Source organism: Dermacentor andersoni, chromosome 11, assembly GCF_023375885.2.
Source record: "Dermacentor andersoni chromosome 11, qqDerAnde1_hic_scaffold, whole genome shotgun sequence".
Taxonomy (NCBI): Eukaryota; Metazoa; Arthropoda; class Arachnida; order Ixodida; family Ixodidae; genus Dermacentor; species Dermacentor andersoni.
Window position 1 is genome coordinate 5,992,475 of NC_092824.1, and position 25,706 is coordinate 6,018,180.

The following is a 25,706-nucleotide window of genomic DNA, read 5'->3' on the forward strand; positions in this document are numbered from 1 at the left end:
TATTTATGTTCCCTGGCCGTGCTTAAACTAGCGTTATTTACGGTATACGTATTCAACTGGTATGAACGTTTCCTCGTAAAGGTGACGTAAACACACTTTTTGACATTCAATGACATTTCTGAATGGGCACACCAGGATGCTATTACATTCAAATCATGCTGCAGGTATACGGAATCACGTTCATTCTCTCTAGGCCTGTAAACTACACAGTCATCCACGAACATTCTGAACGAAGATTTGAGGCCAACAGTAATATCATTTGTATGCAACCGAAGCAAAAGAGGGCCCAGAACTGAGCCTTGAGGAACTCCCGAGGTCACGGGAACATATTCGGAAAAACAACCGTTGAGAACGACCGACTGCTGTCTTAGAGAGAGATACTCGGCTATCCATCCAATAACAGATTCATTGAGTTTATAGCCCCGTAATTTACTAATAAGAAGGTCATGAGGAACAACATCGAATGCTTTTTTGAAGTCCAAGAAAATACATTCAGCTACTTTACGCTTATCTATTGGTAGAGCCAAATCATGCGTGAGCTCAACAAGCTGCGTTGAGCAAGAAAAACCTTGTCGAAATCCGTGTTGACTAGGATGCAGAAGATTATGCTTAACCATATGTGTCATTATACGGCTATAAAGAGCATGTTCAAGTATTTCACATGCTATACTAGTTAAAGGCACCGGCCTGTAGTTCTCAACGTCATTTCTTGGTCCGTTCTTATGAACAAGTGTAACACGTGCTAATTTCCAATCACGAGGTAGTGCATTCTCAACTAAGCGCCTCCGAAATAAAAGTGAAAGTGCAAAGATAACGTTGCCGAACAGAACAAAGAGGCAGGCCTCCAGTTCTTCGATGGAGAAAGGCGCGTCCATGCGAGGATCTCGGGAGCATGGGGGGACAATAGGAATAGGTGCGCAACGTGAATACGTGAATGCCGGACCCGTGATCCTTGCGCAGTAATCTTCGGCTACGTCGACTTCTCGGCGTCCTTGATGGAGGGCCAAAGCTTTAAATGGGCGGCGCTGTTGAGGAGCTGTTCGAAGTCCGGAAGAGGCAGGAAAAGTACATTGACTGCAGCAGGACGAAGAAATATATTGCAAACATACTTGTGCGAACTATATACAGTGGTAACAAGGGAACATCAGGCACCGTATACAACCCTATGTACAATAATATATAGTAATGCGCAATATCAAAACACATTTCTCTGGTTAATTTGTTCCTATAAATGAAAGTAACAGAAAGAGAATGCGCAAGAACAATTTATAAGTACACTTAAGCACTTCCGGCACATAGGAAGCGTCGTCTGCTTGTGTTACAATGAGCTCCATTTTGACGAGAGCTCCACGTTCAGAGTCGGTCTCAGTCTTTTCGCGAGCACTATGATTCGACTTCGTTGCGTCGCGGACTGCAAACGTAGCGACTGGCACTACGTCATGCTGCGACATCGTGTCCCTCTGCAAGACAGCAGACGAGCGGACTGGCTGCAAGGCATCGGACTGCCGCTATCCGAGCGGCGCCACGATTTGCGCGTTTGCGGCCGTCTCTTTACACCGGAAGATTACTAACGCAATAGCCTTTCGCGAGTCCTGCATTAGGGTAAACGCAAGCGCAAGGGGACAGGGCCTAGCCGTTTGACCGTATCCTTTCACGGGATGAGCAGAAGCGCAAATGTGAATGGACTGCACGGTGCAGCCACCTGATGGCACAGAGCTCAACCACAAACACTAGCAGTAACGAAATGTATTCTTCTTTGCTGCTGATGTAAATTTTTCGCAGGAGCGAAATCGTTAAAACGTTGTTTTTGTGAATGCTTAAAGATTTTTACGTTTGGTTAGAGAAATATTAGCGCTTTACTCAAATGATATTGCGCAACAAAAAACGACACGGACGTAAGAGAGGACGACACACCAAGCCACACATTTCGGACGACACATTGCGCTTGGTGTGTCGTACTCTCTTACGTCCGTGTCGTTTTTTGTTGCGCAATATCATTTGAGTAATGGATTACCAACTTGTCCGGAATGCTGCTCTCATTAGCGCTTTGTCTGGCTGGTTAAGCTCTGTGCCAACAGGTGGCTGGACCGTGCAGACCGATCAGGCCGCTCACGTACGTCTACGCTAAAGTTCCTTCATCAGCTTGAGTTTACGCTACCACCGTTCCGTCGAAACGCCCAGCTCGCCTGTGGTTACCGGAATACCAGAGTCTTTCGGCGCTGCGACAGAATGCTCGCAATGCACGCTGCTTCGATAGCTCTCGCTTGGGGTCGGCTGCCAAGCTTCCGGTGGAGAGTTTGGAGAGGCTTCGCGCGCTCGCTCCTAGAGAACCGGAAGTCGACGACACGGCGTGCAATCATGACGCAGAGCCAGGGAAGGCAGAGCTTAGCCCCGATCATTCGGCGAACGAGTTAAGGAGAAAATGCATGACCATGGAGGAGGGTGACTTGTTATCGTCCGTGGCTCTCTTAATATGAGGCGTTTCACGCAAATTGTGGTGCGAATGATTAACTTTAGCTGTACCCTACGCGTCTACAAAATTTGTCCGAACCGTTTTAGGGGCCCTTTAAGGAACCCCAAGTGGTGAAAATTTATCCGGAATCCTCCGCTACGGCATGCTTCATAATCATATGGTGGTTTTTGCACGTAAAAGCCCGTAAGTAAAAAAAAAAAAAAAAAAAGAAACCCTGTTTCGGCTCTCACGCGGCAGCCTTGTTCACAATAACGTGCTTAGCAGGAAGGGTGAAAGGCTATATCTGATTGCGTACATGGCGTACGGTGCGTGCGTAGATCGGGTTAAGATATCTGTCGTTTCGATTCAGAGTCCGTGCACTTGGCTGGATAAGAAGCGACTCAAGGTCGAGACACCGACTCAGATTTCTCTCACTGGCGAGGGCGCGCGCTGCGTTCCAGCTGTCTGAACTGCCTGGAACGTCGCACCCGTCCTGCTTATCCCTTCTTTGCGAGCCAGCCTTCGGGGTGGGGGTCGACACGTCTGGATTTCAAGTCGCCTCGTAATGGTAACAGCGCGAACAACAATACGACGGAGTGAGCGCTGACCAGCGCTGACTCACAACTGTTGTTCTCACCTTGATCGGCATATGTTTTATTTTTACTGCCACAACAATCGACACTCCAGGCCATGTTTTGCCGTCGGCGTCAGTGCGATTTTCCGGATGTATATGTAAGTACAGATATACGCAACTGACTATACATGAATAAAAAGTGTCCGACGGCCGCATTCCGACGCGAACGACCTCAGGCACAGGTGCTCGATACTCTAACCACGAGGCCACGGACGCTTACCTCAGCAGGCGCAATGTGCCCTTCATGCGAGACACGTTTCGTATCCGCAAAAGGGCGCCCAGCAGGAGAGTTGCCTTGGGTCGCGCCAATATGTCTAACCCGCACGTAGTTGGAACACCGTGCCAGCAGTGATCGCCCATTTAAGCCGTGGCTCAGACCACTGCGGGGGGTTATCCCAAGTAATAATTACAGATAAGATTTCAGGACTGCTACAGAGTAAGTAAGAATAGGAAGAAGCAAAAATCATTAATTGAAAAGCACACACAGTCAGCGCATCGGTAAACCTTGACTAACGCCGTCAATGCCTTCTTCGTTGTCACGACGCTGTGCGGCCAGGTGAGGTCGGCTCGTGGCTTGCCTTCTCAGCCAGCGTCTGGACGCAGCGGTGTGCCGTCTGTCCGTCGCCTGCCGTGCGTCGCCGCCATTTGCGATGCGGCCGCCCTCCGCGGGTCGGCAGCAGACGACGGAGCCGGCGTCGCAGCGGGGCGTCGAGCCTTGAAGGAGGAAACCGCGGGCTCTTCGCCCCCCGAGAACTCCGCGACGAGGGTTGGCCGGACGGCGGGAGCTGGCGATCCATTCGCTGGGGCGGCGACGAGGTTATTGATGGGCCCGCGCATTAGGCAGCGTGAAGGCAGCCTACCGACCGAGGAAACGCCGCCGCGCACAGCCGAGTGGCCCCACAGGTGGCGGTGCGCTCGACTTCTCACACTGGCGCTACACAGGCTCACCCACGCGACGGTTCGAGAATCCTACAACGACATACGCGAAACGGCTTGTCGCGAAGGGCGGGCTTACAACAATCGTACATTCCCAGCCGGAGAGAAGAGGCGCACTTTTTGGATACAAAAGTCGAAACTGTATTTCTTACGTAAGTAGTTATTGTTCGTAGCGATATTTTCTCCCGGTTGCCTTATTCGCAATTTTATGCGAAGCACGAATTTTTGCTTTTATTCTCATTATTTTTCTGCTTCGCGTTGTCACTGCCGCAAATTACTGTTTATAATTTTGTTAAAAGTGTACTGCATCGAAGAGTAATGAACTTATCTCGAATTCATTGTTCAACGTACACCTACTATATACACCAACGGCAAGCACTACATATTTTATTGTGTATGCATTTGCGCGTATATTTTCGCCGCTTGTATATTCCCCGTGCTGCTCCTTGTACTCCTGACGCCACGAACCTAGTCAGGCCTGCGTAGTCTCGCCTTTCTCTCCGGTGCCGTGACACTCGTGACTTGTCATACATTGCCAAAATGTAGAATAAACTTTGACTTGAAAGTGGCACATATGCGTGGTTAAGAATAAAGAACACGTCGTCTGTTCGACTCAAGTTAATTTTCTAGATCATCATCATCACCATCACGACCACCATCGTGTATAGACCCCAGTTTTAAGTTAAATGGTCGTTTCGCTGCCCGGCCGTGTACTGTTGAACATTGCGAAAGGTGCGCTATGAATGCATTAAATATTCTCCATCCGTGCGCCTCCATCAAAGCACAAGTCTTCAGAGCGCCAGGTGTCCCACAGTAATCACATGTCGTCGTCTTGCAGGCTCGTGTCCAGTAGCATTCCTACAGACGTTAATGGATAGATGAGAGAAACAGTAGACTCGCAAAAGGCTCGCATCGTAGACTCGCAGAAGTAGACTCGCATCGACTGCGTCTTCATCGATTTTGCTAAACCTTTCGGCTATGTTTGCCGTAAGATTTTACTTCTGAAACTTGGCGCACTTAATTTCGATACTAATATTTTACGGTGGATTGAATGCTTTTTGTATTCTCCCACAGAGTTCGCGTCAGTTATCGGCCTTAATTCTAATATTTGGCGTTAACTATTCCTTATACTATTCCTTATACTATCCTTAACTGTTCCTTATAATACAACTAAATGGCCCACCCAATAACGTTTCCTCCACTATGAAGTTGCTCGCTGATGATTGCGCAGTTTACTGTAAAAATTTAACCACCACTGATAATGTCATCCTTCAGTCGGACGTGCATAGGGATTCTGCATGGTGCGATATTTGGCTGATGAAACTGAATGTAACCAAATGCAAGGTAATGAGAATTTCCCGGCATGTTAGTAATTTTCCACCTTGTAACTATTCTCTTAACAACGCTGCGCTGTGCCAAGTTTTCTCGTACAAATACTTAGGCGTCCACATTACCGAGAACCTCTCGTGACAAGTACACACAGAGCAACTCGTCAATAGAGCAAATCGATCACTTTGTTGCCTACAGCGTAATCTCACACTTGCCCCTAGCACTTTAAACTCCTACATTATAACACGTTGCTGCGTCTTAAATTGGCATGTGCGTGTCTTAGTTTGGAGAATTCCATGATAATTCGCTCGTTCTTTATGCAGGAGCAATACAAAGTTTATTACAATGTTTATTATATAGAGTTTATTATTTTTATTATTTAGTTTATTATATTTATTATACAAAGTTTATTATATAGAAATATTCACGCGCAGCTAGTGTCGCCCTAATCTCACAGTTTGCTTGATCCGTCACTTCGTCATCAAATTTCCTGTCTCTGTCCTTTCCATGAAATTTATCATTTTAACCCTGTTCTACGTGACTCACTTACCACCCGCGTATATTTCCCAACGCGACGACCACCCTTAGAAAATTGGTGCACCTCATTTGCCGAAACAATTTCTGCTTTCCACTCCCACCAGGACCTCTGACTGGAACCACATTTCCGCGCCATTGCTTTGATCGCGTATACGAATACCTTCAGAAGCGCCACCACTGGAATCGTTGTGTAATTGTATTTGCATTTCCTATTTCTCCTATTTTGTGTGTTCTACCGACTTCTCTTTGTGACGCCTTGACCTTACCTTGAGAGCAAATAAATAAATGAATAAACCATCGAAGGGTTTTCTTCAATGCCGGCCACTTAGAAATCATTTACCGTTCAGTGCGCAGCGGAAGGCTGCGCGGAAGTCTGTTTTACACATGTAAAACCGCTTGTCATACAGGGCTGAAAACTGCATGCCACAAACGTCTCACACCATTTGGTTTTTTGTTTGTTTGTTTGCGCAACCGCGACCTGTAGTACTTCGCGTGTTTTCGTAGGCTACTTACTTAGTGCACGCCGGTGTTTACGCCAAGGGGACTCCTCCTTAGGAATTATTGTCATCCTCGGCGATGAAAGATGCGATCAAAGACTCGGCGATCAAGGATGCGTCCAGGTGGGAGGCTGCACTTCGCAGCCCGGACTTAGATGAACAATTCTGGGCTGTCCAGCAGGCTGACGACGTGGCCGTGAGGCTTGGCCTTTCGGTCCCGACGTGGGAGCGGCCCGCTTAGTGGTTGATTATCACTACTTGCAGGACCAAATAAAGTTTTCCATCCATCCATCATCGGCTAAGTGCGGCACAGCCTCTCCAATTTATGATAGAGAGGGGGGCAGTCATAAGAGAAAGGCAGCGAGGTTAACCATGACTGATCGCGGTAGGCTACCCTGCACTGGGGAAGGGGGAATGAAAGAGGAGTTCACAGTTTGCACTGTTGCACACACAAGCGTTCATTACTTAGTCGGTCACCGCCGGTCACACAGACTGGTGCACTTCAAGAAACGCATCAGCGTCTTTAATTGTGGCCATGCACACAGCAGACGCACGAGTCCACGCGCCCCAAAATATTCTCTTCTGTGAAAGCACGGTCGTCTAAGTGCTCCAATGTGTCCAAATTATGAATAACGCCTCTGGGTAGATCCTCGTGCGGATGAAGCATGCATCCAGGCTCAGCGCGTTGGATCATCCACTCTCGGGCCGGGGTTTCTGGCCACTGCATTCTATGATGCTTCACGTGGCGAACCAAACTTCGTTTTCCGTCTTTTCCCATTCGTCTGCAGAATCCTATGAAATCATGAACCGAGCAGTTCATCGGAGAACCATCGGGAAACGTGGTTTCCTCGCGCGTTCGGCAGCTCGAAACTCTCTACCGCGATGTGCCTCGGCACAGTTTAATAAATAATAAATAAATAAATAGGAACTATATTACACAATAAGGAAAAGTTCATGTAGATATTGTTACCATACTACTATAAAGCACTGGCGCGACCAGGAAGTTTTTGTTGAACATAAATGTTCTTCGTGAAGAAATATTCCATATTCAGAAAACGCGCCTAGTATAAGTGAATCAAAATGACTGCTCCTTGGCCATGTTTGCTGAAAGACGTCCTTTCCGCAAGATGGACGCACGCGCAAAAAGCAAGGCACATCGATGCTGCCAGTGTCGCCGTCTGTGTGCCTTCGCTTTTGTGTAAGTCCTCGTTGCGGCAAATAGGCCTTTCGGCGTAAGCGAATACTTGGAAGGATAACCTTGGCGGCGCTGGAAACGTTAGAGACGACGCTCGAGCACGTCGTCCCTCGGGCGAGAGCTCTGCGAGCGACAGCTGGACTCACGCGTGCGGGTTCCGTGGGCTGGCGCTGCGATAAAGGCGGCAGCTCTCGGCCAGCGTGCTTGCAGGAGTATCGCGAGACCCCATAGCTGGAACCGCGCGGCGATAGCCTCATTCGTGGCTGGCAGCGCGGATTCACGAGCCGTTTCCTCTTCGCATTTCACAGCGGAGCTCGTTAATTGCTGCCCCCCCTCCGAGGGGACAGGTGCGGTCGTTTGTGGCAGAGGTGGGACATCCATTAATCTCGAGTCCTCGGCTAAACGAGCCGATCGATGGCGGCGGAATTCTTTAGCTTCGCCAGAAATAATGGGAAACGAGGTGTCGCCATCTTTAAGCCCGCGATAGGCGCCTATCGTGATTTCGCAAGCTTGTTTTATACTTTTATAAACCGAAGCTTTGTCTGACGCCTACAAATGAAGACCTTCTGGATCGTATGACTCTCAAAGAGGAGCGATTTTCTACGTTTAAGCAAGTGCTGCTGACTGATCTTTCCTCTTTCTTTTTTCGCAGCGCCGAAATTTTTATTCGGACGAACTTTCTTTTTCCTTCTGTTTATTTGCGTGGAAGAAATTATGCAAGAAATAGAATGCCTAACAACTTGCTCAGGGGATTAGTTATGAGCGTAACAAGCGCGTAATATTTGTCGTGTAGGACGGTTGGCGTGCATCAATGGGGGAGACGATTTTGGCGCGACTTTGCGCCGTTGCTGCATCGAACTCCGCGTGAGGAGGTACGGCTGCCAAGAACGGTGGCTGCTGCTGCCTGCACCAGAGGAGAGGGGGGAAATGTCGCGCGCCGTGGCGGATGACGGACTTAAAAGGGCTCTAATACACACCGCAGGGTGGACGAGAGGCCGCCCTGCGCCCGGAGGGTGAGGAGAAATCGGGACTTGTTTCGTGGTCGGTTTCCGCTGATTTCCCGAGAGGATTCCGGAAAATGGGGTCAGTTAGTGCCAGACGCCGCCGGAGCTTTTCTTCCAACTACTACGTCACTTTTTGTCGGCGTTGTTTCCACCCTTGTCTGTCTGTGTTCGGGCTTGGCCGGGCCATTTTCTGTTTCCGCCTAAAGGATACCGTGGTGCTGCTTCGTCTTCTCCCCCCCCCCCCCCCCCCCCCCCACGGGTGTTACCGTAAATCCGCTCGCTCGGAAATCTCGTCGGGCGACGTTCCTGCTTATGTTTCCTTTTCCCTCTGTCTCTCCGGAGACAATGGGCCGCCTTAAAACCTAAATGCGAGTGTAGCACCGGCGAGTGATGAGCCACGAGCGCTTGTTTGTGCTTTCGTTCCCGTTCTGTGCCTTTTTCTTGAGTCATCCTGATGATGACGTAAGACACTGCGTGAAGAAACAGTACGAGAATGTTCCAGTCTCGTAGAATCCGCGTCTTCTAGCAAAACTGCAAGAAAACCGAGGGAAAAACTCCGTGTAGGGAAGCTGCTGTTTTAACGACGGCAATTGATTTAAAATTTCCTTTGTTCCGCTTTCGAAGAGGCTGCTGCGCCAATCGCCGTGACGTGCCTTCTCCTTTTTTTTTTTTATAATATCCGAACCACACAAACATCTTTCACTTCTCCTTATAAACAGCCCACCCTGTCAGCGTGATACATCGTCTCCTGGCGCGCCTATCGTTGGTTCTGATCCTTGGCGCTAAAAGTCGTCGACAGGTCGTACATCTTGCCAAGTGAAATGCGCGTTACAATTATTGAGCTCTCGCGCTTATCTTTCGTTATCTTTACCTTTGAGGATAGATGTGATATCAGATGTTTCGTGTTTTTCTGCATTTCAGCGACCGTCTTGCTGCTTTTTAATGCTATTTATCTCACTCATCACAAACAACATCTTTAGGCGAAAACCTATTTCCTGCACGTAATACGTGTCGGAAGCATCGCGTTTATTTCAGGTGTATCGGAGCCGTGGAGGTGCTTAGGGGAGCCTTCTCTTTTAAAAATTGTGATAGGAAATGCGACTGCCAAAGTGTTCGCGTGTGGCAGTGCTCGGCTTTGTCGACTGCGGCTGGCTTCATCGTGGTTCGCTACTTGATCGAGTTTTGAAAATCACCTTGCACAACCTTTCTAAACATTGATTCCCGCGTGTGTTCCACGTGTATTCACGTGTAAATGTGGAATATGTATGAACTACATTGACACTGTTCCAAATGGGGTCAGAGGTTATAAGCGCAGCCACCAGCGCAGTCTTGAGAGAGTACCGCCCCGTACTGCTGCGGTGTCTCAAACGTCACAGCACCTCGAGCGCGTCTCAGTCGCGCCACGAGCGATGCTTCGCCCGCAGCGCTGGCTGCCTCACCGCCGAGCGCGAGGCTTAGAACCGTGGGCCGGCGCTGCAGGCGGCGCTCGCACCCCGAGCGTCTGCGGCACGGCTAAGGAGTCCAGCTTGCGAAGAGATGTCTCTCACGCAGGAGTGTTTTTTTGGACGTCGAGCCGTCCGTGAACGAAACCCGTCACTCGTTCATGTGGGAGTGGGCTTGGGGTTCGTACACAGATAAAAAAAAAACAAGCGATACCAAACGCTTTTTGAATTTACTACTGACCTTCACCTTAACTTAAAATCTTTGTTTCAGACTGACGTCATTTACATCGATTTCTCGAAAGCATTTGATCGCGTCGCTCACAAAAGACGTATCTATAAACTCGGCGCACTCAGTCACTACCCATTAATCTTATCGTGGATAAACTGCTTCTTAACAGACCGAGTGCAGTTTTCTGTTATAGGAGGTGAGCATTCTTCAACGACGAAAGTAACATCCGGTGTCGCCCAAGGCTCGGTTCTTGGCCCGCTTCTTTTCATAATGTTCTTCAACGACATACCTAACCGAATTTCATCCACAATCCGTCTATTGGCAGATGACTGAGTACTTTACCGCCGCATCAATAACCACCAAGATCACGTACATCTGCAGAAGGGCAACCCTAATTGAAAACTGGTGCTCGAAGTGGATGATGAAGCTTAAAGTTTCGAAATGTAAACTTATGCCCGTGTCTCGAAAACGCTTTAACTCCACTTATAACATACTCGTTGCACTCGACACCGGTTTCGCAAGTACAGGAATACAACTACATTGACGTCTTAATTATTACAGAACTAATCTCGGCAGAACACATTATGAAGGTTGCAACAGACGCGTCGAGGTCACAGGCATTCATCAGAAACAATCTATTTTTGTCGCCACCCTCTGTTACACAACTGGCCTACGAAACATATGTGCGCACAAATCTTCAATATGCTGCGTGTATTTGGAACCCCCATCAAATTTACGTCATTAACACCACTGAAGCAGTCCAAAACCGTGCAGCACGATATATATGTATCAGTGAAATAAAGAACTTAACTTCTTTAGCGTACCGACACCGAATGGCCCTATTCTGTTTATTTCGCACAGTACAGTACACATTTCCGCATTTACCTGGAACGCTCCTTCTCCCGCCGATCCGCACTTGGTCATCGTCTGTTCAATTCATTGAGCGTTCAGCGCCTTCGCGGTTTTACTAACGCGTTTAACAACTCGTTCCAGCCTACTACTTTAGCGGAATGGAATAAACTTCGCGAATTGATCGGCCTAGAACATGATCTTGTAAAATTTCGTTATTTATTATCCACGCAATCTCCTTGTATAACTACAGTTTACCTTTGTTTTTGTTCGTTTCAATCATGCTTTGTTTTTCAGTTTTGCTTCTCTGTACCAGCGCTCTTGAATTGTATTTCGCTCCGCCGTGTGTATGCTGGGCAATGTTCTTTTCCTAATGTGTCTTAGTGATCCCTGTTTGGCTATGGATGTCCTGGTTTTTATTCATTCAATGACTTCTCACGTTTTCCTCACTTTATATTACTGACCAATTTTTGTGTATTCTGTAAATGTACTAGCCCCCCCCCCCCCCCCCCCCCCCCCAGCCCCTTTATGCGATACCTCAAGCAGGGGCCTTTAAGGGAATAATAAATGATGATGACGATGATTGCTTTTTGTCAATAATGGAGGTTGTGAAGGCGCTATCGGGTTTCGCCTTAGTGTGATTGTTTATTCCTTGCGTGCTCTGCGCAGTTCGACGACTTATGCGGGTTGCCAGGCGCTGCAAACAGCTCCCTGCCAAGGACTGCCCTGGACGTCAGCGCTGTAAGTGCCTTGTTGGTTCTTGCACGGGGTGGTTAATGATGCAAGCGATAATGCGACTGTAGGGGGCGCTTCTGAAGAAGTGGAGATTGCGACATCTTTAGGCAACTCGCTGTCCCTCGCACTTCACGGTGCGCGACGACACCGAAGAGGTACGAGAGAAGCTGGCTGACGCGCCGAAAGACGCCAAGCGAGAGCGACCGCGCTTCGCTCGGCCTGGCAACCGTGGATAAGCATTGCTGCGTCCCGTGCTCTAAGAAATTGGCGTATTGCAAATCTCACGTGCCTGTCCATAAGATCAGATTAACTGTGCAGTGATCGTTATGCTCGAATTGAGTTTCCCAAAGGGCATTAATGGGCTTCGCTCAATAAAAATAAAACTATATCACTTAGTGCCCGTGATATACGCAGGACCGCGCGCACGGGACTGCTCCTTGCAATTATTCCTTGCGCGACGGCCGTGGTTATGTGTTGCACCTGCCATGGACGCCGTGTTAATCAGCTAACAGAAAACGCTGACCGGACGCTGCGACAAGTGATGGCGTCTCAGCTGATATTGTTGATCTGACACCCGCGATGAAACTGCACTTTGGGCGCTTGTGAGACTAACCCGTCGCGAGGGGTCTTCTCGACAGCGGACTCGGCTTATCGTCGAAAAGTTGCGCGCTCGGCAACGAGAACGCAGCGCAGCCGGCGTAACCTCGATCCGGTCGTCGCGAGAGATGACGTCTTCGTTGCGCCTCGAGGCAAGCGCTTTAGCCGGCCCGATCGCGTGCGTCCGCCTAGTGTAAAACTCTCTCCTGCCTCGCTCGACGAGTCCCACCGCGGACGCCTGGTACAGAGCGGTGGCCGCCTTCTTCCGGTGCTTGAGGCACGCTCACGTATACGATACGCTGCCCGTATACCGTGGCTGAGCCGTAATGTTGAAACGAAGGGGAGGGGCTGGCATCTCGAGATCCGCTTATCTTCTGCATCGCTGCACAAGATAACCACGCTCCCTGTAATGGGCGTATCGCTGCTCAAGATGGCGCTCCCAGACTCGCTGGGCTGAACTTGGCTGAACTTGGCTGAACGTGGCTTTCGAGCAGTCTAGACCGCTCTGACAGTGTGGTTTACATTCGGCTGACTGAAGGCGAGTGCTCAGAATGCATTCACTTGTTTCATCCATAGCGCCGCGCTCCAGGTAAGAGCGCTCGCAGACATTCCCACACTAACCTAGGAGCGCGACCGAGGTACGACAGGAACTTGATCACGTGGGTACTCCGAATGCTCTGGAAACATCTAGCACGTTCTACTGGGGCACGCTTTCTCTGGCTCCAGTATGCGTCGAGTCCCGCATCGCTACTGCTTGGAGAGTGGTAGAAACGCCCCGTCTAATGCACCGTACCTCCATCAGCTACAACCAGAGCGGCTCGGAGGGGAAGGGAAACCAAGGAGAGCGAGAAGGAGGGGTGCCACCAGCTTGACGATTTCACGAGGATGTGTAGGAGTAGTCACCGCGTAGGCACTTCCGCCTTTACAGAAAGGGTGACAAGGGGGGAAATGAAGAAATGCAAACGCGAGCAGCGCGGTTCGCTGGTGCGCACGTGTCTCTTAATCCGGACTTCTGGCCGAGGAGGCCTCTCGACGAGCGTGCTCGTTAACCGCCAAGCCCCGCGTACTCCGTGCGCGCTCGTGCCGTTTTCATGGACTCGGGGGAGACGCGCTGTGCTCGTTAAAGGGCGCCCACACACGTGCGCGGCGGGGGAGGCAGCAACGAGGCGAGTGATTAGCGCGCCTCTTCTTGCTCGCCTGCGCGAGGAGAGGCGAGTCTATCTTGCGCCTCATCTTCGCGCACGCAGTTGGGCACCCTGCCTCGCTGGTCCTCCAGCCGCTGCGGTTGCTGCATGACCCTCGCATGCAGGCACGGGGTCTCTCGAGGCATCTCGCACCCTTGTGTTCGCCCTCGCCAACTCGACTCTCGGTCGTGCTCGCCCGTCCTGAGTGCGACTCTCCCGCGTCTCCTCCGGAATCGGCGGAGTGTCCGCGACTCGGGCCACCGCGGTGGTCCCCGTTCGCTCCCTCGCGATATGCCTGCTCGTTTGCGCATGTCCCACTCCTCAGCAATACGGCGTATCCGTGACTCTCTCTCCCTCTAGCGGGCACCCCGTAGCGCACACCTTTTCTCGAAGACGCGGAAAATGACCACCAGATGAAACCGCGAGAAGTGGTCAGCTCGTCACACGCCTCCCAATAGGCGGCGTGCGATAAGCCGGTTGTGTTCTGCCGTGTGGCGCGGTGTCTTGCGACGAATCTTCGCCAGTGTCGGCTGGCTTTACGAGCGACTGCCGAGTGTTTATTCCGGAGGAGATACGTCAGCGTTACCGCCTGTCCCGCAGCGTCAGTGTCGTCTTATCAGGTATGGTTACTCCCCCACTCTCGTTCCGCTGACTTGGACAGAGCTGTGCAAGGATGAACGCATATAGTCTGCGAAACGTGTCCGTATGGCGGGAAATTGTAGTGGCTTATGCAGCGCCAACAACGCGAGCGGGTTGCCTAGAGGCGAAATGAAGCACGCGTTAAGGCGGCCGCTGTACGCTATAGACGACACACGCGGGAGAGCGCTTCCAGTTTCTTCTTTTTTCCCCGTTGTGCCATCCAGGTGAGATTGCGCACGTTGATCACGAAGCAGTTTCGAACTGCAGTGGACACGACACCGCAGGAAACACTGTGCCGAATACTTTCTCGCCACAGTGACCGAATTGTCCAGTGCGCCGGGATTTCTGTGTGTTTGCTATTGTGTCGAGTGTCGTCTGTACTTTAGGCATGGTTCGTGCTGGGCGAAGAAGCATTGCATCAAATAGCTAGGCGCACGCCTGCAGTATGAATTATTGCTTGCCTCGTCCCGTGCACTTGGCGGGATAGCCAGTCTCCTGGCCTCTTCGAGGAAGAAGAATGCATGTGTCCAATCGACCAAGGCGCCGTCTTTTGCACCTCGATGATTGCGGCGTCGTGGTCCGATGCTGTTACCACCAGGCTACGATCCCACGCACACTGCTGCCAAGGCGAGCTAGCTGTTTCGGACACCAGGCGCGTTGGGCACGTTGCATAGCATGCTCGAGCGAGGGGGCCAGTTTGCATTCGACAACTGACTCTTGAATGAAACTCGCAGATGGCCGTCAATCTTACCACTGTTTTATTGCGCGTGTCAGCTCGCATGTTTACAAAGGCGTGCGAGTTTCTCCCTTAATTCTTCCCAGGTGTGTGCGCGTTGATCCGCTTTTCTGTATGCTCCTTTGCCGCAGGAATCCGCTGAAGACGTAACGAAACGTTGTAACGTTTCTTCGGCGGAGTGCCCCCCCCCCCCCCCAAAAGAAGAAAGAAAAATAATTCGTCACGCCGTCGGTATCTTACTAACGTCGTCTTGTTGCTACGTCGTGACGCAGACACTCGCGTCACACACGCACACTCATTGCTTGACGTATAACTGAGTCCACCTGGCAGCGCTTTGCAGAACCTCAAACGTTCCTGTACAGTTATGGCTGCCTGCGAAAGGATTCGCATAGCATCGATTGTCACAGCGCGTGAGGTCTGGATGCACGTATACAACATTATTTCCGCGTCTATATCCTGCCCGCTAATTTCGTGCCCACTGCCCCTCGGCGGCGTGTTCCTCTCCCACCGATCGAGCAGCCGGGCGGACTCGGCGCGCGCATCCTTTGGCCAGCGCGTACACCGTCGTGGCTGAGCCTCTGCTCAGCCTAGAGTGCGGCACTGCGCTGGGTCGCGCCATATGTGTGACCGCTTTGGTCGCAAGTGCGTCGCGAGAAGACAGTAGTGCGCTCGAGAACGCCTCCGTGAGCTGCATTCGGAGCGCGCATACGCGCGCACTTTGTTCGCGCGCGTGACGAATGTTCCCGAACACTTGGCCGATTTGTCAACGTCCGGACTCGCCGATGCCTCACGAGCACGCGTTCTGCGACGGACGTCGTGTTGCGCGACACGAAATGGCAGCGTCGTCACGCGTGCCCCGTACGCAGGCCGCGTGGGCTCGCTGTCCAAGAGGCGCGAGCCGCTGGGGCCGAGTGCCGCTTTCGGGGGCACGAAGGCCGCGCGCTTCGGATCAGCAGTCGCGACTCGGGGGCAGTCGCCCGCCGGCGTCAGCGCATGCCTGCTTAGCGCCTCGCGCTCGCGGTTTCGCCACGGGTAAATCGCCGGGGCCAGCTGCATTGGGCTACGTTGTACCTCGTTGCCGGAGGTGTCCGCACATGAGCGACCGCGGCAGTGATTCGAGTTTCGAGCTCGTTTAACAACAACGCCACTCGTTCGTAGACGTACGTTCATAACGCGGAATGCACAGGGAGCTTCAAAGTTACCAACTGTCAGGCGGACTCTCCCCTACAAGAAAGGCTTAACAAATAAATTGATCGTGCGGCACTTATTGCAACGTATTACGCAATTTGAAAACTAAAAGCAAGCAATATCGATGCGGTAAACGACAAAAACACGAAGCCATATGTAGTAAGAGATGTCGAATAGAACGTTCCTCCTTGGTAAGCGAGCAACAGGCGATAAGGATGAGCGTATATCCTAGCCCTTTATTATGTGAGCTTTCGTGATAGCCACCTGTGTCGCAAGATCACTCAAGGAGTGAAGATTGAGCGAAATTAGCTGACTCAATTGAACAATGGGGTACACGACCCTTTCTTTCTTCCGCTTCTCTTACGTAGTCAGGCGCGTTTGTTACGCTTGTCACTGGTTCTTCGCCTTGTCCGTGCGTACATATTTGTAGCGGTCACGTAGCAACGCCTTTCGGGCCGATTCGGTTGTCGTAGTGGGATGCTCCGCGCTACTCGGATTATTGCATCTCAGCGAGTCATATATATATATATATATATATATATATATATATATATATATATATATATATATATATATATATATATATATATATATATATATATATATATATATATATATATATATAATGTGTGTGTGTGTGTGTGTGTGTGTGTGTGTGTATTTCCTGCAGCAATACATTTGCTTTCTTACCAAGGCGCGTGTGATTTTCGCGTGTTTCGCTGTGCTCCCAATGCTTATACTGGGTTCGTTCCTCGAACGACCTTCCTTGTCCTTACGTAGAGGTGAGTGAACGAAAGAAATGGGCGAACGAGCCATAAAATCTCGCAGGCATGTATCGTAAATTCCGCAGAGCGGCACTGCAACGACCACCGGCAGTGGGTCGTCGTCTCCCGCTTTCCTCCCGCTCGCGCGCGCAGCGTCGTTCGCTCGGTGCCCATTTCGGGCGAAGCCGTTCTCGTCGTCGAGCTGCGCGCCTTGGCCGCCGCATTCCACGAGGAGGCGGCGTCCGCGCGTGACACCGACGGCGACGAAAAGAGGCCCCTCGGAGCTGCGCATCGACGCCCGTCCTCCGACGTCTCCCCGAGGACGGTGCGTCCGTCACCTCCGCGGAATAAAACTGTCGCGAGCGCGATCTGGTCGCACCGTCGCAGTCGTGCACGTCGCGACGGCGGCACCGGGAATTTATTGCCGCGGCTCGCCAAAAAGCGGCCCCTCTTTCAGAGGCACTTAACGACGGCCCGCGTGGAGATTGCCGGCGAACGGGGCCATTGCGGCACGGAAGGCTGTGCGGGAATGTGCGCGCTTCCGGAAACAGTCGCGCCAACCCTGCCGTTTCTCTTTCTTCCTCGCCACCCGTGTGCGCGCATAGGACTGCGTGGGGGCGACCGAGGAGCACCGCGTTACGCGTTTCGTGCAGCCGCAGGCATACGCTCGACTACGGCCTCCCATTACCGCACGTACGCAGGATATTTCTTTCTTTAGTTGCGCAAAATTGTTAACAATTGCCCGTGGAAGACAGCGCGATTCCATCACTCGAACGAAATTACTCGATCGAGTGGCTGCTACTTGAACGAGAAACCTAAATTCTTAATTGATTATTTCGCGTGCATTTTTAATTACTTTTACTTTATGGCCGGTGTTCGAATTTACGAATTGTAGCCGGCCAGTTCGCGAGCCGTATCCACTCGGAACGCGTTCTCGGCACTGCGCCTCCTTCGAGGCGCGAATGTGTCCGACGAAATGCATTGGCGTACTTCTGTAGCTCAATGCATAAAACAATGTTTTCTTTAAAAACTAATTGGAACAACAGCGCATTTTTTCCAGCAACATTGACGGTGCATATCTCGAAACCCAAATTCGTTCTATGTAGATATCCCTCGCAAAGTAACTAACTACAACGGTAGATAGAAGCATGTGCCGCAACGTAATTAATAATGAAGTATTCGCGTAGTTATGTTAATTATTCAATTAAGCGTTCGATTTCTCGTAGATGCAACGGCCGCTTCATCGAGTAGTTTCTTGGACGCGTTTGAATTGTGCTATCAGCCACGGGCAATTTTTTAAAAATTAGCTGCATCTATGAAAGCAGCGGGTATATAGTAAACGATGCAAGAATCGATAGCGGGAACGAACTTTAATGTGTCCTCTTACACGGAACCGTTCCTCTTTTCAATCCACATTTCCAGGTGGAGAAAGAATCGGTGCTTAGAACAGCGTAAACATTAAGCTCGAGTTGGTGGCTTACGACATCCGAGATGCGACGAGCCCGGGGGCGACGCGCACACTTGCGTCACGCTACGCGCGCGCAGGAGCACGGGGTTCGTGGAAGCGTTTATCGGTGTTTACTGCGCACGTTTCGGTACGCTCGCCAACGGCGCTTAGGGCCGATTTACGCTCGAGCCGCCCATCGCCGCAAGCCGCACCGCACGCTTGCGGTCGCGCGAAAATTGCACGTATCCAGCACTTGTGCACAAATTACCATTGACACTGTGTGCACAGTGTATACCTTACACATTGTAAACCGAAATTTGTGCGCAAGTGTTTGATACGTGCAATCTTTCGCGCGACCGCACGCGTGCGGTGCGGCTTGCGGCGATGGGCGGCCGCCAGCGTAAATCGGTCCTTAAGCAGAGTCGAAGGAAGGAACGGAAGCGAGGAGAGCCCGGGTTGGTTGGCAAATAAGGGCAGCGGCTGGCAACTTACGCGGAAGAACCCAGAAGAAAAAAAAACGGGAGCTCTGAGTGCAGCACCTTTCCTTTTGCACTCAAGTGAACGGCTGCAGCCCAAGCACGGAAAAGTATACGCGACGAATGCGTCGCTTTAGAAAGAGAACCTGGGCGGCAGGCAACGGCATTCCCGATTCAAGGCGCAGGTGCCGCTGCTGCACGGGGAGGCGCCTCAGGGCCGCTTTGCGTCCCGAACTTTTGGCGGTTGCCGAGTCCCACTTTCGATCCGCTGCGCGCCTCAGCCCTGCGCGTATCTTGTCTTGAGCCTTTCACTCTGCCAAGTTGCTTTCGGGAAGCGAGAGCGACGTGACGTTATCCGTGTACCGCACTGAACGTGCATCAGCAGGCCAGAGGCTGAAATTTCTGTTTTGCCTTGAAATCGTCCGTCTTGGCGCCCATCAGCAGCGTCGATCTGAAAGCGGTCGTGTCGCTTCGTGCGATACGTGCCTCGATGCGCGCGCGTGTTCGTTCGCGTGTTTCGTTGCTCGCTCACCTGCCGCAGTGGTTCTCCGGCATCTTTTGCCCCGTGGTCATCGGCACTGTTTCCGAATAGCCGGCGGCTTGGAAAGCCGCGTGTTGTGAGATCGCCTTACAGCCGCCTGGTCTTGCTCGGTCGCGGTCAACGTTTGACAGCGCGAATGGACGATAGTGCGACAGGCGACGCACACGCGCGCTCGCGTTTACATATACAGTTTTGGGAAGGACGAAAAATAAGAAAGAAAGATGTAAGACAATCAGATATACGCGGCTGTCGCTTCATCGCGACTACTTTGTTCTATTATACATTTACACTGAGAAATTGCTTCTCTTTTTCTGTCAGCGTGGGGAACGCCATGCTCACACATCCGTCATTCAGGGTATCGCCGACCGGAACAACCCTCAGGTTAACCTCCGTACTTTTCTATACATCCCTTCTTTTTCTTTCTTTAGGTTTTGATGTTTCCGCTGCTTAAATTGTTATTCTGGTCATCCTGTCAAGGGAGCGACTAAGCACGGCTCACAGACTAACGTTTTCTTTTGTTGTTGTTGTTGTTGTCGCTTACAAGAAAATGGCAGTCGTGATTAAGCAGCGAATGTGCTTGTGTATGTCGCATCTTTTTCTTTTTTTCGTCTGTCCGATTTACCACGTATATCTCCTACATTTTCGTAAGTAAAAAAAAAAAAAAGTTGATAGTGAGTATACTCGTCTGTGTCTTGGGAAAACAGGGTGAAAAAGGGAGATGGAAATTAAAGACGATAAGCAAGACGAGAACAACGTGAAAGCAGGAGCCAACGTTTCGAGAAGTAGACTTGCCTCCTTAAAGGCGATGTCGCTTTGAAGAAGACAAGTCCACTGGTCGAAACGTTGGCTTCTGCTTTTACCTCGTTCTCGTTTTGCTCATCGTCTTCTTGTCATTCGCTAGTGCGTTCTGTTAAGCGTTCACAATTATAGCGAACCAATTGGCCCACCAGCGAGCCACAACGATGTCTCGCTTGGCTGTTTAAGCGTCCGGGACTCGTGCCACGTTCTCCTTTCCTGGCGGCAGTTTAAACGCGCTGAAGGGTCTTTTCGCAAATCAAGGTTGTAGGTGTGCGTGTGGCCCGTCCCTGTTGCCTTCAAGGTTTCCACGTGGCTTTCCGATGGGGAACGCAGCAGCGAAAATGGTTGCGTCCAGGTGCGAACCAAGCCTCAGGTACGAGTGCGCGATACTTTCTGCGTTCAGCGTCTCTCGGCGCCGGTCCATTGTCACTCGATTGGTTCTCCGTTTCTCGCGGCCTCTTTTACCACCTTGCGGCATCGATTTACGGCTGCGTAAACGCCGCGCGCTCCTCTGAGTAATGAAGCAGTCTCCCTCCCGAAAAAATGCGGCGATGCAAGCTGCGTCCCTGCAAGGCGGAAATCCGCCCCGGCAGTTTCGAGAACGCGGCCGCCATCTGCTCCACGGTTTGCGTTGGGAGCAAACAGAAAAAGAAAGACGCGACGTCTTCGGGACGACACTGAAGACTGAGAGAACGAATAAACGACGGTCGGCCACAAATGGGAGCAGAGCAGCGTTTCGGAGCCGAAAAAGAGGGCAGCGAGCGCAGGGTAAACCGTTCCAACACCGCCCCTCCCGCTACCCCGAGAAGAAAAGAAAAAAAGGCAGGAGTTGTTTTTAACATTCGGGGCTCGATTATACCATGGATGAAACAGTATAGCTGGTACATCACTCATCGGGTATTGTAATACTAAGAAGCAGTGGTTGAACTTGCGATCTGTGCTGAGGCAATAGAGTGTGGATGAGCTTAAACGTTGCCATCGTATTCTTTTTCTACGAGCTAGGAATCATGGAAAGTTTGGCGAGCCGGATTTCTTGCTAACAAAATGAAGACAGTGACGCATAGGCCAACGTTCGTCTGATGTTTGCTGGGACCGTTTCGTATACAGGCTTAAACTTGCGCGTGCCACACTCTAAGTTTACACCCTTTGAGTCGTACCATGCCCCACAACAATAAACGTCATCTGTCTTGTCCGCATTTCCTTTCTTAAACGCTGCGAGCCCGGTACTTCTCAGTAACGAACGGCATGCGCGTTATCAGCATGGCATAGGACTGCCGACAGGGAAGTAGCGGGCGCGGAGTTTTCAAGAAAGGAAAAGCAAGCAAGGCAGATGACGATTATCGTTGTGTGCCAGATATACACCCCAAGGGGTGTAAACTATTTTTCGCGTGTATAGGCGGATTTTTGATTTGTGTCTTTGTGTGTGCTGTGCTGTTGCCTGCGATTTTCGCAGGTGAATTGTCTCAGTTTTCGTGTAGTCGCCCGATTGCGCAAAAGCCCCGGGCCTAGTTCTCCCGGAGACAACAAATTGAACCGTAACTTTCGCTGCGGGCACGCCTAAATAAAGACAGAGAAAGCGCAACCTCGAAGCGTTGTCCCTTTCCCGTGCCGCCCGGCTGGTCGCTAGACTGTGGTTCCATGGGCGGGGCCGCAAGCTTAATCCTCTCAATCCAACCCCGCTCGACGCGTCTTTCCGTTTTTATTCTGCAGAGCTTTCGTGCCCGCGGGACTGGGTCGTGTTCCTCAGCGAGACTTTACGACGCGAGCCGGTGCGTGATGTTTATGTCGCGCGTCCGCGTTATTCCCCGACCGTGTCCGGCCGAGGCGACAGTTGCGGCCGTCCGCTCTTGTGGCGTCGCTCGCACCACGCGGCGGCACTGAAAGTGCTCCGCCGCTGGCTTTCGTTTCCCGCAGGCTGCGTCGTTTCGCCATGCTCGGGCTGGCTGCGTTGCGCCGGTGGTGGTGGTAGAAACATTTTATTCAAGCAGTTAATAAGAGAGTTGCTTGCTGTGCGCCTGAGTGGCAACCCTATTCCGCGACGCCATTGGAGATGGCCGCTGCCCGGGCGCGCGCCACCAAGGAACGTTGAGCTTCCAAGGTAGAGCAGCCGAGCAGGTACTCCTCCCATGCCTGTCTAGTAGGGATGGGGAAAGGGGATGAAAAGGAAAGTGGAGTGGCGGGGCACGAAGCCACAACGTGAAAGGTATCGGCGAGGACCTGACAAGTCGGGCACGTGCCTGAGATTTCCGGCATGAAGTGCCGGGCGACCGCCGGGACTAAGGAAAGTATTGGTGTGAAGGCGGCGTAGTAGTCGTTCGTCCGCTTTCGCCAAACCGCGTGCAGGGTTAGGGTAGAGTCGGCGCGAAGTGCGATAATAATCCAGAATATCGCTGTAGCGTGTGAGGCTCTAGTTGCCAGGATCCGACACAGGACATGAAGGGGCAGCGGCCCGGAGGAAAGAAGCGCGAGCAGAGGCATTCGCCGCCTCGTTGCCGGGAAGACCTGTGTGGCCTGGGGTCCAGACTATTCTGATGGAGTGAGGGTTGAAGCGCCAGGAGGCGGCCCGAAGGAGACTAGCCGCCAGCGGGGCTATGGAACCCTGGATGTATCGAGAACAGGCTGAGCGCGAATCTGTCAAGATAGTGTGAGTGGTGGGGTGGGAGGCGGCCAAAGCGATGGAAACCTCCTCTGCATGAGTTACAGTGTCGGCTCTGAACGGGAGGCCATCGACGTGGTGACCCTCAGTGATCACAGCGGCCGTGAAGTCACCTGAGGGGGAAGGGCCCGAGACGTCCACGTAGAATACGCCGGGGCGTTCGGAGTGGCGCGCCTGGAGTGCAGCGGCACGCGCTTGCCTGCGACCGGGTGTTGTTCGGGATTCATGTTGCGGGGGAGTGGCTTCACCCACAGCTTCTGGCGCCAGAGTTCCGGTATCGGGGAGGGAGGGACCGGGTTAGAGATTGAGCTGAGGCCAAGTCTGTGTAGCAGGCGGCGCCCGCAAGGCGTCTGCGACAGACGAGTGAGTTGATTGACGCGATGGGCTTCCCGCAGCTCCGCGAAGGAGTTGTGCACCCCCAGGGCCGCAAAGCGGCGATTGGAAGTAGCGATGGGCAGGTCCAGCGCGCGTTTGTACACGGAACGGAGAAGAATATCCAGCTGGTGTTCGTGGTGACGACGCAAGCGAAGGTATGGTGAGGCGTAGAGGACCCGACTGGTCACAAACGCTTGGGCCAACTGGAGGAACTGGGTCCCTTGGAGGCCGCCACGCTTGGTAGAGACCCGCCAAATCATACGACTCACTTGTTCGCTGGTGCGTCGGAGAGCAGCTATGGTACCCTTAGGGTCCAGGGAGGACGAGAGGTGAACCCCGAGAATCGTAAGGTCCTGGACCGACGGGACAGGGCCGGACGGGAGAGTAATCTGGGGGGGCGGTAGGTGGGAGACTGATGGGAGTGCCGATTTGAATGGAGAACACTCTAGGCCGCAAGAAGCGGCGTAAGTGTCAACAAGAAGGGCCGTTGTAGGCGTTCCTCGATTTGAGCCGGAGAGCCGGTGTTGGTCCAAATTGTAATATCGTCAGCATAGAGCGCATGGTGTATCCCCTCGACCTTCTGCAGGAGGGAGGGGAGGTTCAGCATGGCCAAGTTGAAGAGTAGAGGTGACAAGACCGCTCCTTGAGGTGTGCCTAGTGGGTAAGGGCCGTGCTCGGTGGCATCGAGGCCGATGAAGACGCCGCGATTAGAAAGAAAAGCGCGGATGTAGTCGAAAGTCTTCTGTCCGCAGTCTGTGGTGGAAACATTAGCGAGAATGCTACTGTGTTTGACATTGTCGAACGCGCCCCGAAGATCGAGAGCGAGAACGGCTTTGTCATTTTGGCGCGTAGTAGTCGGCTCTGTGGCATCGTGGTGGAGCTGTAGCAAGACGTCCTGTGCCGACAGATGCGGGCGAAAGCCAAACATCGTGTCGGCAAAGGTCCCCCTAGCCTCCAGGTAGGCTGAAAGGCGGTCGCGGACCATAGTTTCCATGAGTTTGCCGGCGCAAGAGGTGAGAGAGATGGGTCTCAGGGCCTCAATGCTAACCGGCTTTCCCGGCTTGGGGATGAAGGTGACCAGCGATGTGGTCCAATTCTGATGGGAGTGGCGAGCCGTCCCATATGGAGTTAATAAGGTGGAGCAGCGACGCTGCATCGCCGCGATAGCAGCCACTTGCGCGGGTGGTTCGCGGACGTTGACGGTGGCTAACGAGACACTTCGCGTGGCTGATTCATTGTGACTACATTTCTGAGCAGAGGTTCACCGGCCGTTGGCGACAGCGGGTTATTTGCGCGTAGAAACGGCACGCTTTTGTTAACCGAAGGCCACGTCTTCCAGACAGCTGGCTACGAACAATGGCGGTCATATCGCCCTTCGATCGCCTAGTGCTGGTTCTCCGCGTAGTACATGCGCAGGACACAAGGGGGGGGGGGGGGGGGGGAGAGAAAGAGAAAGATTCGCGACTGACCGTTCGTTGGCCTACGTGCGTATACTATAACACTCGCGGTGGGGTTAAAGGGCGAAGCAGCTCGAAACGCGTTTGTATTAGGCACATCGGACGCCCGCCGTGTCGTGCTGATGAAATCCCGATATGCAAGTGCACTGGCAGTACGATTTTCTAAATGTAACCACATTTGTACCACACGTACGTTATAGGATGTAGCGTCATTGAACCCGTTCATCTCCGTGGCATAGCGCGGATTAGCCGCTGAAGAACTAAGTCAATTATAAATACGTAGAAGAAGAGCAGCCCGTGTGTACGATTCTACGTCCGATGAAGTGTATACGTTCTCGCGAGTGTCTCCATCACGAGGGCCGCTTATTCGTCAACGCTTTTTGTTGCAATCATCATCATAGCCAGCAGCTCATCCGGCGCCGAGGAATGCGGCGGCGAGCCGGCGATTCCTCTCTCTCGTTCCCGATCGCTGCTCGAGCGCAGGGTCCAAACACAGCCCACGCACATCGGCGCCGCCGCTGCGCCGGAGCGGCTTCGGGGCCGGGATCCGTTTTCGCTGTCGTCGCCACGGGTCCGGGCGCAGTCGGCGTCCCGTGGGGTCTCGGAATGTTCGGCACTCGTGCGTCTGTTAGTGCGAGGCACGCCCGTGAGGCATGCTGGCGCGGACGCGCAAGCTGTTCCCCGCCTGGGCGGGAAGCGTGCGGCGGCGGTTGCGCGGGCCGTAAACTGCCGCACATGGGTGCGCTGGCCCCGGAGACGCCGAGGAATGCCGCGGCCCTGGCTGGAGTCGCAGGGAAGAGGAGCGCGACTCTTTTATCGCTTCTTCAGCTCTCTGCCGCTAGGAGCGGGGTTTGGGACTTCCGTCAGCTCCAGATTGAACGAACCAGACCGGTTATTCCTTACGAACAATCGGCACAAGCCTTTCTGCGGTTCGTGAATAGTTTTACGGCCGTCTTCGTAACGGAGTTGGCGTTGAGCATGGCCGTATGTACGCCGACGTTTTCGGCTT

The 25,706-nt window shown here is 52.3% G+C and overlaps 1 protein-coding gene across 4 annotated transcripts in view; it reads left to right on the forward strand.

Moving 5' to 3' along the window:
* LOC126517426 (latrophilin Cirl-like) overlaps nucleotides 1-25,706 on the forward strand; it is a 433,187-nt gene that overhangs the window by 57,770 nt on the left and 349,711 nt on the right. For 3 of the 4 annotated variants that reach the window (XM_055064486.2, XM_055064484.2, XM_055064483.2), the window contains exon 2: nucleotides 11,774-11,845. The exons of the other annotated variant lie outside the window; for it this stretch is intronic. In XM_055064486.2, the coding sequence (XP_054920461.1) occupies nucleotides 11,774-11,845 (72 nt within the window). The remainder of the gene's footprint in view (nucleotides 1-11,773; nucleotides 11,846-25,706) is intronic. 4 annotated transcript variants of the gene reach the window in all.